At 41.9% G+C, this 16636-nt stretch overlaps 1 protein-coding gene across 3 annotated transcripts in view; it reads right to left on the bottom strand.

The window, feature by feature from the left end:
* LOC126081623 (24-hydroxycholesterol 7-alpha-hydroxylase) overlaps positions 1–16636 on the bottom strand; it is a 104467-nt gene that overhangs the window by 78341 nt on the left and 9490 nt on the right. For all 3 annotated transcript variants that reach the window (XM_049893577.1, XM_049893570.1, XM_049893586.1), the window contains exons 2-3: positions 9471–9606; positions 1412–1586 (exon numbers count right to left, since the gene is read on the bottom strand). In XM_049893577.1, the coding sequence (XP_049749534.1) occupies positions 1412–1586; positions 9471–9606 (311 nt within the window). The remainder of the gene's footprint in view (positions 1–1411; positions 1587–9470; positions 9607–16636) is intronic.

Below are 16636 nucleotides of genomic sequence, written 5' to 3' on the forward strand. Positions count from 1 at the left end.
AATCAACACACATGGAAGAAGCAATCAAGAAATCAAACTATGCATTATTACATTTGGCAAATCTGCCACAAGACACCTCTTTAAAGTGTCAAAAAGCAAAGATGTCACCTTGAAGACTGAAGTGCGCTTGACCCCAGCCATGGTGTTTTTAATGCCCTCATGTACATGTGAAAGATGGACAATGAATAAGGAAGACTGAAGAAGAGTTGACGCCTTTGAATTATGGTATTGGCAAAGAATACTGCCAAAAGAATGAACAAATCTGTCTTGGAACAAGTACAGCCAGAACGCTCCTTAGAAGCAAGGATAGTGAGACTATGTCTCACACACTTTGGACATGTTACCAGGAGGGATCAGTCCCTGAAGAAGGACATCATGTTTGGTAAAGTTGAGGGTTAGGGAAAATGATGAAGACCCTCAACAAGATGGATTGACATGGTGGCCACAACACTGGGCTCAGGCATAACAATTGTGAGGATGGTGCAGGATCGGGCAGTGTTTTATTCAGTTGTACATAGGGTTGCTATGAGTTGGAACCAACCCGAGGGAACCTAACAATAAAAACACTAGAAATGTCAGGATCTCCTTCCCTCAAAGCTTCAAAGATACCTGAGTATTTGCTTTGTTTGGTTGTTGATACTGGACACTCTTAAAGTTTGGTTAATCATTTTTGTTTGTTTTCTTTCTTTCTTTCTGGACTGCTAATAAAACATTCATTGCGACTGTGTTCTATGAGCCAAAAGTATTTAATCTTGCCTTCAATAGCTTAGGAGTCCACTGAGATGGAAAAGTGTTCCAGGTAACTTCATTTTACCAAATCTCCTTACACATTTGGAGAATTTTCCTCACAGCCCCCATGTCAGCCCCTAATTTTGCCAAGAAGTTTCAGAACATGGCTCAGTACTCCAGGGCCCCCTCCACTGCCTTGTTCTGTCTCCTGGCACCTCCCCTCTAGAAGGAGGGCCACACTGACTTTGCCTCAGCTGCCTTATTATGTCTCACAAACATCTCCTGGACCTTTGTCATCAGCTTCATGGTTCTATTTTCTCTCTGTCCTCTTGATCTAAAAATCACAAACTGCACTGAATGGTTTATCAAAATTCTGATGGACGCGTGATAATCATGAGAGAAATTCATCTAGAGCATACACAATTGTATGGAATAGATAAAGAGAAATCGAGGTAAATCTATTACAGTGATTGTATTGGCTTATTTGATCACATTGGCTTGTTTTAGAAATGCTAAACTGAAAAAAACTACCCATCAATTAGAATTTAAAAGAGCAAAAAGCCTCTTAATAGCCTAGTCAGGTAGACTTCACTCACCAGATAACTTCAAAAATGCAATTGTTAGGCTTTACATTTTTTAATCTAAAAAGGCAAGATTAAATCATATTAATGCATCTATTTACCTTACTAAGTTGTTCAGATCCATTGTCCCATGAGTGCCTAAATTCTCCAGTTGTCCATGCAATTCTTCAGTCACTTGCTCATTGAATTGATAGAGGTTAAAAGTCCCCATTTTCCCTTTCATCACAATATAGAGTTTTTCATGAAGTGTGAAAAATATATTCTTTGGAATTGATGCTATAAAAACAGAAAACTATTTTCAAAATAAGCAACAATTTTGTTAAGCATACAGTCAATATATCTCTACTATTACTTGGTCAGTAGTGACTATAGCCAAGTGATACAGTATATAAATAAAACTTGAAAGATTCAACCAATCATATGAGGTAATAAAAGTCTAGAATAATTCATGTTAAAGATGGTCTATATGTGGGTGATTAAGAGTACCTCTGGGGAACACGAATCTGATGATTTTATTTCCATGTTTATAAGCTTTCACTGGCTTCCCATTCTTAACAATGCTTAGAAGGCCTTCCACCATCTTTCCAGCTCCCCGGTGGTATTTCTAGCCCCTTCCCACCAAATCTATATCCCATGTATACTAAAAACATATCCTTTTTTACGTATTCTAGAATTTTCAAAAGCTGCTTTTCCACTCAGAATATTTCCCACTTTATCAACTTCCCACACAACACACCCACACGAGCAAGGCCCAAATTCCCCTGCTAAATTCTATTCATCCATTATGTGTTTTCTTGAATATTACTTTTTCCGGGAGGTCTTTTCTAACCCCACTAATAGTTTTTGCCCCATCATTAGGCATTCAAAACACATATTACTGTAATGTTGTCTTTGCCTTTCTAGCTGGTCTGAGCTCCCTGGTTTAAAGTACATGATATAAAGCTTACTACTCAGTCATTGCTTTATGAATACTGGTAGAATCATTGAACAAAAGAGTACATTGAAAACACACACACATCCAACTCTAGGGTTGTGGCTCTCAATTTTTTCTCACGTCCCAACTCATCAGCAACATACTGAAAATACAGCCCAGGCTGTTGTGTATACTCAATCCCTTTTTCTATCTTAGTCTTCACACCAGGGTTAAGAATCTTTACAAACAAGACCTCAGTGGTAGTGCCAGGTCCATTTAACTGAAATTTGGTTAAGAAAACCAAGAAAATATCAACATAATCAGTTGGTTGTAATGATCCCTGTCTGAAGAAAGAATACGTTAAGTAAAGGGAGTCTACATAAAGTGTGTGTTTGTTTTTTTAGAGAGAGAGAATTCTGTTATGGCCAAAATTGCAGTGATTATGAAAGCGCTGAACAGAATATGTAAAGCAACTACTTGAGGACTCCAAAAAGTAAACAACAGCAGGTAGATTGAGGAGGGGAGTCAAACCTTTAAGAATGGTCAGTACAACAATGAGTTCTTTGCATTTTTCTCCCTCCTGTCTTAGTTACCTCAAAAGTGGGTAGCTTTAAAGAACAAAAATTAATTTTCTCACCATTTCAAAAAAAAAAAATCAAACCCATAGCTGTCAAGTTGATTTCAATTCATAGGACCCTATAGGGCCGAGAAGAACTGTAGAACTGTCTCATAGGGTTTCCAAGGCTGTAAATCTTTATGGAAGCAGACGCCCCATCTTTCTCTCGTACAGCTGTTGGTGGGTTTGAACCCCTGACCTTTTGGTTGACAGTTGAGCACTTTAACTACTGTACCACCTAGGAGTCTGAATTCAGGGCTTGGCTTTGGGGGAAGGTCCTTCCTTGTTTATTTCCATTTTTAGTAGCTGCCAACAATCCTTGTAAATGAATCTGTCACGGTTGTCTGCCTTTCTCTTCTCCCTGGGTGTCCATTCTGTCCTTTTTATAACTCAGAAGTATCTAAATTTAGAGCCCACCCTATTCAGACATGAGCTAGTTAACATAACAAAGAAACCTTATTTCCCAAGAGAATCATATTTACAGATATAGGATTTCAACAGATATCTCAAGGGTCACAATTCAATCCATAACACCTTCTGTAACTCCAGCTTTGACTCTAAGGCAGATGGAATACCAGAAATACTCTGCAGATACAGACAGCAAAACCTCTCAGAGAAGCCCTCTCTGCAGTCAAAGGACAGGGAAAATGGGCCTTGCCTTGCAGACAGAGTGTAAGAAGAATCTCCATTTTCTTTTTTATTTCGTATTTTTCTGTTTTGGACCTGCTTCAAGGGTGGTCCCAGTTGCAAAGCTGCACTTCCACAGAAGTGACAGCAGGTGACAGGCACTTACTTAAAATCCTGAGAGAAAAAACATCTCCCTGGCCAGAGGAATTGGAAAAAGGAGCTCTCGTGATACAAAGAGTGTTGGGGGAACCACACTATTCTTTTCCTCTTTTTTTAATGGCTGCTTCGCCTGAAACCAGCTCCAGTGACACAGAACTATACAACAGGAACAGGGACAAAAACTCTGAGAGAATCCCTCTCCTGCACTGGCTTTCTAGACAGGAGACTGGGAAAAGGGGTCCCCAGGGCCAGAGAGTAGAGGGGAAATCCCGGTAAAAGAAAGCTGGAAAAAGGGTTCCCTAATTCTTTGCGTGAACTATAAAACAAAGCCAAGGCTCTCACCCAAGACGTGCATATACGGAACAGAACCAAAACAACATAAACCAAAAAACAAAACAAAAACCAGACCCATTGCTGTCAGGTCAATTCAGACTCATAGCGGCCCTATAGGTCAGGGTAGAACTGCCCCACAGGGTTTCCAAGGAACAGCTGGTGGATTCGAACTGCTAACCTTTTGCTTAGCAGCCAAGCTCTTAACCACTGCACCACCAGGGCTCCAGCAAAGGCTTTTAAAAACTAAACTATGATATAAATCACCACCCGAATATCAGACTAAACCCTGAGTGGCATGTGCATGGACCAGACCCAACAGCACTGCAGAAGTCTGAAAACTGAATTGATGCTGGAACTATAAAACGAACTTGCAGATTTAACACACCGAGTTGAATGCCCGCTGAAACAAAAATTCAATATCTTCCAGAGACTTTTAATAGGACCCAAAGTCTCATAAACCCAGAGTCTTATTAAAAAAAAAAAAAATCTAAACTGCCTGGGATGTAATTAAAAATTACTCAACATATTGTTATGGATTGAATTGTATCCCCTATAAAAATATGTTGAAGTCCTTTACCCACTACCTGTGACTGTGAACTTGTTTGGAAAGAAGAGTTTTCTTTTGTTATCAGGTAAATTAAAGGAGGTCATACCAAAGTAGGGTGGTTCCTAAACCTAATTCCTTCAGAGTGCTGCCTTATAAAAAGGCAAAACAAGCACAAAAACAGAGTCACACAGAGGTGGAAGATACCATGTAATCTGTCTACAAGTAAGAAACTCTAATAAATGTCTGGGGATATTAACAAGGCAAGATCTTCCCCAAAGCATTGCCCTGCCAATGCCCTGAATTCAGACTTCCAGCCTCCAGATCCCTGGTGGCACAATGGTTAAATGCTTGGCTGCTAAGTGAAAGGTTGGCGGCTCAAACTCACCCAGTGGCTCCATGGGAGAAAGAGCCAGAAATCTATTCCTGTATTCCAAAAAAAAAAAAAATCCTTTGCCATCTACACAATTCTGACTCATAGTGACCCTACAGCACAGAAGCACAGAGTAGAACGGCCCCACAGGGTTTCCAAGGAGTAGCTGGTGGATTTGAACCAATGACCTTTTGGTTAGCAGCCAAGGTCTTAGCCACTGTGCCATCGAAGTTCTACTTTGTCACATGAGGTCACTACAAGTTCAAAATTGACTTGACAGCACTTAATAACAATAAGCTTCCAGAATTTTTAGAAAATAAATTTCTGTTCTTTAAAGCCACCCACCGTGTGATATTTTGTAATGGCAGCCCTAAGACACTAAGACAGAGTTTGGTACCAGAGAGTGGTAGTGCTGCCCTAACAAACACTAAAAAATGTGGAAGTAGCTTTGGAATTGGATAATGAGTAATGAGTAGAGGCTGGAAGAGTATGAGGCACTTGACATTAAAAGCCTAGATTGCCTTGAAGTGACAGACGGTAGAATTAGGATATTAAAAGTGATTCTGGTGAGGACTCAGAAAGTGATTCTGGTGAGAGCTATAGGGGAAGCTTCTATTATCATGAACAGAATATTGCTAGGAATGTGGATAGTAATGTGCTTCTGGTGAAGCCTTAAAAGTAAATAGGGAACATGTTATTGGACACTGGAGGAAAGGGGATCTGTATTATAAAGAGGCAAAAAACTTGGATGAATTATGTTTGAATGCTTTGTGGAAAGTAGAATTTGTCAGTGATGAACTTGGATATTTGACTGAGGAGATTTGTAAGTAAGATCCTGAAGGGGTATCATAGTTTCTCCTTCCTGCTTATAGTATAAAATGTGGGAGGAAAGAGAGAAATTGAGGAATGAACTGTTAAGTGAAAAGAAACCAGAACTTAAAGATTTGGAAAACTCTGTTGCAAAATTGAAGAAAGCACGCTCTGGAGAGGACACTAAGCCTGTGGCTGAACAACCATTTGCTAAAGAGATAAGGTGTGTGACCTAGTAATCCAATCAATCATGGCACCAGAAACGCTCCCAGTTTAGACTAAAGGGGAGAGACACAGCACAAAATTAAAGAAAGCTGTCTGCCTCCTGGAATTCCACAGGCAGGAAACAGGCTGATGGAGCTGCTTGACTGCAAACATCTATTGTTCTTCAAGAAAAGGAAAGGATGATCCTGGGAATAGTTCAGAGACCAGCAGAACTGCTAGTACAAGCCCAAAGGTGGTACTGCTGTTTCCTCAGTTTCAGAGGGTGGGGCTGCCATCTAGGTTTCAGAGGGTGAGGTCATCATCCAGATGTGCCTTGAGATCAAATGAAATTTGCCCTGCTGGGTTCAGACTTCCTTGAGACCTGTGACCTCTTCTTTTCCTTCTATTTCTCCCTTTTAAATGTGAATGTCTACCTCATGCCTGTTCCACAGCATACTTTGGAAGCAGATAACTTACATTTTAGGTTCCACAGGCCCAAAGATGGTAAGGAATTTTGCCCAGGATGAACCATACCCAGATTCTCATCCATACCTGATTTAGATGATTCCGAACATTAGATTTTGGACTTGATTTTGGAGTTGATGCTGGAATAGGTTAAGACTTTTGGCAATGCTGGGATGAGATAAATATATGTTGCACATAGGCAGGACATGGATTTTGGGGAACCAGAGGGCAGATTGTTATGGACTGAACTGTATCCTTCCAAAAGATATGTTGAAGTTCTAAGCCCTGCACCTCTGAATTTGACCTTGTTTGGAAATAGGATTTTTCTTTTGCTATTAGTTAAGTTAAACAAGGTCATACTGGAGTAGACCCAGACCCAGAGTAGGCCCTAAACCCAATGCCTTCTGAATGGTGTCTTATAAAAGGGGAGACTTCTAGGGAATATACTATATAAGGATCTGCCTACAACCTAAGGAATGCCAATAAATTCCTGGGGTTACTGACAAAGAAGGATCTCCCTCCTGGAACCAACAGAGAGAGAAAGAGCATAGCCCTGTGACACCTTGAATTAGGACTTTTAGCTTACTGAACCGTTATAAAATAGATTTTTGTTCTTTAAAACCATCCAATTTGTGGTATTTTGTTTCAGCAGCCCTAAGAAGCTAAGATACGTATAAAGAACAAAAAAATTTATATTTGTCTAGAGAATGTCAATCAACACATGCTGACTATAAAGTGATTTGGACAAAGGCTTCAAAGTAACTATTAGAATGATCTTCCATGAGGCAAAGATAGACACTTTAGAAATATAAAGAAAAGGTCCTTAGCGGAAAAACAGAAACTATATTTTTGAAAAAAGGAAATTTCAGACCTGAAAAATACAATGTTGAGAATATAAAATTCACTGGATGAGCTTAACAGCAAAATGGCAGAGAAAAATCAGTGAACTGAAAAATAGACTAATATATATTATAAAGTCTGAAGAATACAGAGAAAGGAAGATTAAAAAAAAAAAAGAACAAAGCCTCAGGAAACTGTGGGACAACATCAATGGAGAAAAGATAGGCTTTTAACAGACGGTGTTGGAACAATTAGATGTTCATATGCAAAAACATGAGCCACGACTTACACCTCACACCTTACACAAAAACTAACACAAAATGAACCATAACCATCATTGTAAAATGTAAAACTATAAAATTTTTAGAAGTATACATAGGAGTAAAAATCATGTGACTTTGGCTTAAGAAAAGTGTTAAACTTGACACTTAAGCATGACTCTTCAAAAATCGTAAATTGGACTTCATCAAAATTTAAATTTTTCTTCTGTGAAAAACAGTTTGGGAAATGAAAAGTTAAGCCAGAGACTGGCAGAAAATATCTGCAAATCATATAGCTGACAAAGAATTTGTTTTCAGAACATATAAAGAATTCTCAAAACTCAACAAGAAGAAAACAAAAAACTCAGTTTTTAAAATGAGCAAAATATCTTAACAGAAATATATACAGATGCCAAGTAAGCATATGGTTCACTGTCATTACTCACTATAGAAATGCAAATTAAAACCATAATGAGATACCACTACATCCTATTAAAACATCTAAAAAAAATTTTTTTTTAATTAATAAACTGACAATAACAAGTACTAGAAAGGATGGGGAGCGATTAGAACTTTCATACACTGTTGGGTGGAAGTACAAAATGGTACAGCCGCTCTGGGCAACAGTTTGGTAGTTTCTTACAACGTTAAACATACATGTGCCCTATGAACCAGCAGTCTTACACCTAGGTATTTTTAAAAAATGAAAACTTGCGTTCATGCAAAGATTTGTAGCAACATTATTCATAATTGCACAACATGGAAATAACTCAAATGTCCTTTAGCTGGTGAACAGATAAACAAGATGTGGCATTTCCATACAGCAGAATACTACTCAGCACTAAAAAGGAAAGGGCTGCTGATACACACAACAGCACGGATAAATCTCAAATGTGTTAAGCTAAGTGAAGTAAGTCAGACTCAAAGATTTTATCTGTATGATTCCATTTAAATGACATCTAGAAAAGGCAAGCTATAGGGATGGATAGCACATCAGTGCTTGCCAGGAGTTACGGGTGAAATGAGGGTTTGTCTACAAAGGGGCAGCATGAGGGAATTTTTTAGAATAATGGAACTGTTCCGTATCCTGCTTGTGGTGGTGCTGAAACAACTGTGCATTTGTCAAACTCTGAAGTCCAACGTAGTTTTTTTTCATGCAACATACTGTTTTTTGTTTTTGTTTTTAATGCAAGCAAGGAGAAAAAATAATCACTCTTCTTAGTCATTAATAGCTTTTAAAGCAAACTTTTTTGTCTTAATGGCAAGAAATGCACAAGAGGTTACATGAAAAGAAAAACCTGAGAGGAAAGAAAAAAAAAGGAAAGCAGAGAGAAAGAAGCCCTACACAGTAGAAGCAACCACAGCCATTGTGAAAGGAGAGGAAAGAGCCAGGCATAAAATGAACCAGCTCTGCATTCCTGGAAGGACAGAGAGCCTCAGCACACATGTTTACAGTCTGAGAAGAAATAATGATGGCCATACTGGAAGCACGCTGATCATTACAATCTAGCAGTCTGTGAAGATGAAGAATTGTGAAAGGGCAAGCCGAGCCCTGCTTACCTTAATGGCCCTATGGAACATGTCAGGAAATGCCATAGTAAAGGGCTTATCAAGCAGTGGAATTCTACTTTCAGGAAGCAGAGTAGCAACATGTAATTAAGCCAAGAGCTGTTGCCTGTACAACAGTGTATGTACAAGCAGGAGAAGAGTGTTAGCATTATTTTGGGAGCTGAAACATGATACAGGTCCCAAATATTCTCTGAAGAAAAAATCAGAGAGCTGACCTCATCTTTTACATATGGCTAATTGAAATCTAAATTTATTATGTTGCCAATGGTTTATTTTTCAATGTCCAGACAAACTCATCATATAATCTTCCCCCCATCCCTACCCTCAAGAATAAAATAATGAGCCCCTGTCTTTCTTGGTTGAGGAGCGAGAACATAATTTTTATATAAAACAATGCTTGGATTCCAATGTTGTATTTCAAATGAACTATCTAAAAAAATTCTTTACCTGTACGATAAATGGGCTCTTGCACTGCTAGTTCAAAATTTACTTTTTTGGAATTTAGAAACACATCAATTCCCTCTTCTTCAGTAACAAAGGTCATTCGTTTTCCCACAACAAAGACTGTAAATATTGGTCCGTACTGAAATAAAACACATAAACACAGATCATATTAGTAAGCATTTCTGATAAATAAATTACTGTGATATGGGTTATGTTCATTCTCCTCAAGAATCCCAATGATGGAAGAGGTTCAATATGGCACCTTAGATACACGCACTATAATTACCCCCTGACAACAAAAACTCGAGAAACTAAATAAAACAGACACAAAGAATGACCTCAGGTCCCAGAGCATCAAACGGAGAGTTGAAGAAACAGATTGAACACCAACTGGAAGGAGAGGAAGAACGAGGTCACCAGGAAAAGAGATTTGCAGATGGACCACACGCTCCCTGTTGGCATGGAGCACCATGGCCATTTTGAGATGGGATCGAACAACCCTAAGTGAGGGACCCAGGAAACAAGCGCAAAGAGAGCATAGCTAGCGATAGAGATTCTGTGCAAAAAAACTCAAAAAGAAAAGCCATGGTGGGCAGGACATGGCCAGAGATGGGGCAACCCTGGGGCGGGGGGGATGGGTGCGGAGCACAGGAGTGGTATAGCTTTGAAACCAGGGAACCATGGGGAAGTGCTTCTAGAGCGAGCAAAACAGATCGAGTCATTGGAGCCTTAGAGGAGAAAGTGTAGACAGGAACTGCACATTTACTGGGAAGTAAAGGGAAGGAACAGAGTTCTAGCCTTTCTAGTGTGTGTGACAGAGGGAGCTAGGAATTACCACAGGAACTACTTGTTGGTGGAGGCACCTGGCTATTTACATAGGATCCACCCAGCAAAAAGTCAACCCACAGAGTAACAACTAGAGCCACTCCCCCAAATCTAGCCCTGTGGAAGCAGTCACCCCACCCGTCATCTGCGTTAGGGTATGTCCTAAGGAACAGACAGACAGAATCAAGGTGTGCAAGCCTGGCCATACCCCACCATCCCCTCCCTGAGGCACAGGAGTCCTGCATGGACCTGTGCAAGCCTGGCCACACCCACCACTTCCTCCCTGAGGCACAGGTGGCTCTCACTTATATGCCCAAGGCACAGGGGTCCTGCGGGGACATGCGAAAGCCTGGTCTAGCCCACCACCCCCTCCCAGAGGTGCAGGCTGCTCATACTTGCTTGTGCAAGCCTGGCCATACCCAGCATCTCTGCCCACTTGCACACCCAAGCCTGGTTCTGCCCACCATACCCTCCTGGAGGCACAGGCTGCCTGTACTTGCTCAAGCAAGCCGAGGCCTGCTCGCCACCCCTTCCCTGAGATACAAGAGACCCTAGCCAATGTAGTCAAGCTCATCCATGCCCACTACCCCTCCCCAAGGTGGCCTGTTCTGAATGGCACAAACCTGGCCATGCATACCACCCCTCCCTGACACACAGGAGGCTCTAGCTGATGGATGCAAACCTGGCCAAGCCAGCCCATCAACTTTCTCTGAGGCCCAGGAGGCCAGCTTTGAAGGGCACAAGCCTAGCCATGCCCACCACCCCTCCCTGAGGCACAGGAGCACTGCACAGGCATGGTACAAGCCCAGCCACATCCACCACCCCTGAGACACAGGTGGCTAGCTCTCACGTACACTAGCCTAACCATGCTGTGATGGTTAAGATTGTGTGTTAACTTGGCTGGGCCATGATTCTCGGTGTTTTGGCAGTCGTATGATGTTGTAGTCACTTCCCTGTTGAGATGTGATATGTGATCACCCTCATGATGGAATCTGCTATGAGTACCCAACCCACTGAAGGAGTTTCCTTGGGTGTGTGGCCTGCGGCAAGTGTGGATGGACATTCTGGCAGGACTCGGGGACTTTTGCTCATTCTGGATCCTACAGCTGGCTCCTATTTGTCGGACCTCTGGTTCTTGGGACTTGAGCTAGCAACTTGCCTGCGTTCTTGCCTACTGATCTTGGGATTCATTGATCTTTGCAGCCTGTGAGCAGGAGCCCTGCTCTCCGACCTGCCAATCTTGGGTTCACCAGCCCTTACACAGTTACATGAATCAGGAGAAGCCTCTTTCCTGACCCATGGACTTGGGATGTTTTAGCCTCTACAACCATGTGAGCCATTTCCTTGACATAAATCTCTCTCTATATATATATTTACACACTTTACGGGTTTTGCTTCTCTAGGGAACCCAGCCTAAGACACATGCCCATCACCCCTCCCAGAAGCACAGGCAGCCCATGCTAGTGCCCCACAAACCCAGCCACATCCATCACCCCTCCTTGAGGAGCAAACCATCTGTGCGAACCCAAGCCAGCCCCTTCTACCCACAGACCCCTACCAGAGGAGCAGGACTGCATGCCCTCCCCAGCTACACAGCCCCTGGCAGTGTGGGACTCCATGCCCTGTCCTATCAACCTCCACCCAGTTGAGTGGGACTCTGTTCCCTGCTGTGCTGACAATGACCCACCTCAACCTGGCTACGTGAAATTATGTGCCCTTACCAGCTGCCTATCTCTCAGCTGAGTGGACTCCACGCCCTCCCCTACTGACCCATCCCTGGTGTATGAGCCTCCACGCTCTATCCTGCATGTCCCTCCCTGTGCCCCATCTTGTGCTTCAGGGGTCACATTGACTGCTCTTGGCAACGCAAAGGGAACTCATTATCTGTCAAGAGCTGTGAAAGGATTTTGACCAGCTGACACCTGGTATCTCACATCAGGGAAAAGGCTTGATTGTACACTAGAGAAATCATACATGCCTAACAACATAAGAGTACAGAATGTGTGTGACTCAACACACCCGCCAATGAGAAGAAAGCACACCTAGTCAGCCGACAGCCCCAAGCCCGTATAGAGACCAGATATCAGGCAGCTCCATAGTCATACAAATACTATAAGACAATATCAATTAAAACGATACAAGGAAGATATGCACCACAAAAAGAAAGGGAAGAAGCTAAGCTACAGATATACCAAAACAAAAAGCAAAACATAAATACGATAAAGAAATACATAACCAAATATACCAGAACCTTAATGCCTTGAAGACACCAATCACAAATCATATAAAGAAATGGGATACGACGGCTCAGGTAAATGTGCAAAATAAAGGGATGGAAATCATTGCCGAGGAGGAACTGATAGTAAAGCTACCTGACAAGGAATTGATATTTAGGTTCCTCCAAGAGATCAAGGGAAAAAAAAAAAAAAAAAAAAAACCTAGAAGAATTCAGGAAAATAACACAAGAACAAAATGACAAATTCAATAGAGAAATAGAAACCATACTACAACTCAATGGACATAGTACACTTGAATCAAGGGAAGAAAGAACCAGTGATTTAGAGGGAAAACTCCTTGATACTAATTTTTTTGAGGAACAATCAGAAAAAAAGAATGAAGAAAGTCTAAGAGTTATGCTGTACACCAACAACAGGAACAATTTACGCATCATAGGAATTCCAGAAGAGGAGAAAAAAGATGTACAGAGAGAATTTTGAAAGATGTATTTACAGAAAACTTCCAAATATCATGAAAGACAAGAAGGTTTCCAGTCAAGGAGCTTAACAAACTCCATATAGGATAAAGCCAAAAAGAAATCCACCAAGGGATATCATAATCGAACTTTCCAAACCAAAGACAAATAATTCTGACAGCAGATTGTAAAAAACAAAATATCACTGACAAACAGGCACCAATAGGACTAAGCATTGATTTCTTATCAGAAACTGTCTTAGACTGGGTTCTCTAGAGAAACAAAACGAATGAAGCATATGTATATGCATGGAGAGAGAGAGAGATTTATATCAAGGAATTGGCTCACAGGACTGTAGAGGCTGGAAAGTCCCAATCCATGGGTCAGGCATCAGCCTAAAGGCTTCTGACTCATGCAGCTGGAGGGGCTGACAAACCGAAGCCGCTGGCTTAAGTCTCATGAACTGGAGATAACATGATGATGAGCCGAATGCAGGACCCAGAGCACAGCAAAAGCAAGTGAGCTTTTTCAGAAAGTCCATATATATCAGATGCAGGCCATGCCCCTAAGGAAACTCTCTTTCAACTGATTGGCTGCTCATAGCAGATCACATGGGGATGATTACATTATATCAGATCTCATAATGGAGGTGCTTACATCATTACATAAACAGCAAATTACATCATAACTGCCAAGCCACCAAGAATCATGGACAGCCAAGTTGACACACAATCTTATCCATCACTGTCCAACCCTTGTCAACCTGGCACCTGTACACAACTCCTTAAACCATATATAATCTCTAAATAAAGACAATTATAGTCATACTTGCGTTTAACATGATACAACTAACAAATGTGCAACCAAAAACATACGAGCCCTGTCTACATCTTATATTTTATGAGTGAAGAAAACAAAAATATTTGATGCACACATACAAGAGAGAAATACTCATAAAAATTACAGTCCTCATTTCTGTAACTGGTCATGTGGTCATAGCTGGTATTTAAAACAAAACAAAACAAAAAACATAGAACTACCTTATTCCACCACCTATTTCGTATTCCTTTTACCCTCAGCAAGCACCTCAGCTGGTCATGGCTCTTTGCCTGGTGGCGTGGCCCAAACCTTCATTCCTGAAGGGTCTAGGCCATTAGTAGTCGTGTTGGAATTGGATTGCTGTATTTTTCCATTGGCTTTAATCACAGTACATGGTAGTACTAAGAGATGCTTAAGGGATCTTCTGCATTCCAGACATATTCTTCTTCACCTCCATTATGTAATATCAATCCAATTTCTGCTTGACAGTCAGGATCAATCACACCTGAGAATATGGTAACTCCTTTCTTTGTCTATTGATCCAGAGGCATAAGGAGCCCAGAGTTGCTGGGTAGCATTTTTAATTTCCAGTTCAATAAAATCAGTGATATGCCTCTAGGTGGGTGCATTCCTCACTTTGAAACTAAGACCTCTAGACCTGAAAAGCATAAGGTTGCAGGGACAGGGAGGAAAAATTTTCCAAGTGGGTCACTAGGAGTTATAGTGAGTGAGGCCACTCTCATCTCCACCGTTGATTCTTGGACCCATGAATCCTTGCTGTGGGAGAAACACCATATATTAGACACTGATTTAAAGCATACACGGCCTTCTGGAGAACACTGCCCCAAGCCTGCAAGGTATTGCCACCTAGTTGGCACTGTAATTGTGTCTATAGAAGGCCGTTCCATTGCTCTATCAAGCCAGCTACCTCAGAATGATGGGGAATATAGAAAGACCGGTGAATTCCGTGAGCACTGGCCCACTGCAGCACTTTGTTTGCTGTGAAGTGAGTCTCTTTATCCAAGGCAATGCTGTGTGGGATACCACGATGGTGGATAAGGCATTCTGTAAATCCACAGATGGCAGTTTTGGCAGAAGCACTGCTTCTTTTACTGCATGCAGGGAAAGCAGGTCCATATCCAGAGTAAGAGTCTATTTCAGTAAGAACAATATGTTGCCTTTTCCATAATGGAAGCAGTCCAATGTAATCGACCTGTCACCAGGTTCCTGGCTGATCACCTCAAGGTATGGTGTCATATCAGGGATTCACTGTTGGTCTCTGCTGCTGGCAGATTGGGCACTCAGCAGTGGCTGTAGCTAAGTCGGCCTTTGTGAGTGAAAGTCCATGTTGCTGAGCCCATATATAACCTCCATCTCTGCCACCATGGCCCCTTTGTTCATTAGCCCATTGGGCAATGACGAGAGTGGCTGGGGAAAGAGGATGAGTGGTTTCCACAGAACGCATCATCCTATCCACTTGAATCTTAAAATCCTCCTCTGCTGAGGTCACCCTTTGGTAAGCATTCACATGAGACACAAATATCTTCACTTCTTTGGCCCATTCAGAGAGATTTATCCACATACCTCTTCCCCATACCTCCTTGTCTCCAATTTTCCAATCATGTTTCTTCCAAGTCCTTGACCATCCAGCCAAACCATTGGCCACAGCCCATGAATCATTATACAATTGCACATCTGGCCATTTCTCCATCCATGTAAAGTGAACCACAAGATGCACTGCTCAAAGTTCTGCCCACTGGAAAGATTACCCTTCACCACTGTCCTTCAAAGAGGTCCCAGAAAGGTTTGCAGTGCTGTGGCTATCCACTTTCAAGTGGTGCCTGCATATCGCACAAAACCATCTGTAAACCAGGCATGAGATTTCTCTTCTTCAGTCAACTGATCATAAAGAGCTGCCCATTAGGCCACAGGTGCCTCCATTATAGTTGTGGGAGGAGTCAGATGCAATAACTTATCCTTCACTTGAGAAGGAATATCTCGACAAGCCCCATGCCACTGGACCCCTAGAAATTTCACTGAGGTGAAAGGCACCTGAGTTTTTGCCAGGTTAATTTCCCACACTCTACCACGCAAGTGTTTTACCAATAATCCAGAATCACTGAAACTTCTTCTTTACAAGGTCCAATCAGCATAATGTCATCAATGTAATGGGCCAGTGTGGTGTCTTGAGGAAGAGAAAGGTGATCAAGGTCCCTGTGTAAGAAATTATGACACAGGGCTAGAGAGTTGATATGCCCTTAAGGTAGCATCAAAACAAACAGAAAAACAAAAAAATCCATTGCTGTCAAGGCAATTCCAACTCATAACAAGCCTATAGGATAGAGTAGAATTGCCCCATAGGGTTTCCATGGAGTGGTTGGTGGATTCTAACTGCCGACCTTTTGGTTCTTAGAGGAGCTCTTAACCACTGCACCACTAGGGCTCCTGAGATAGGACAGCGAAGGTATATTGCTGGCCTTGCCAGGTGGGTGCAAGCTGCTTCTCGTGGGCCTTCAAAACAGGAATGGAGAAAAAGGCATTAGCCAGATTAACAGCTTCATACCAGGTACCAGAAGACACATTTGATCAAGCACTGAAACCACCAACAGCAGCTGCAGTTGGCGCCACCACCTCATTAGGTTTTTGATGATCCACTGTCATTCTCCAAGATCCATCTGTTTTCTGCACAGGCCAAATAGGTGAGTTGAATGGGGATGTGGTGGGAATCCCCACCCCTGGATCCTTCAAGTCCTTGATGGTGGCAGTATTCTCTGCAGTTCCTCTGGGAATGTGGTATTGCTCTTGATTCACTCTTTTCCTAGGTAGGGGCAGT

Source organism: Elephas maximus, chromosome 1, assembly GCF_024166365.1.
Source record: "Elephas maximus indicus isolate mEleMax1 chromosome 1, mEleMax1 primary haplotype, whole genome shotgun sequence".
NCBI lineage: Eukaryota > Metazoa > Chordata > Mammalia > Proboscidea > Elephantidae > Elephas > Elephas maximus.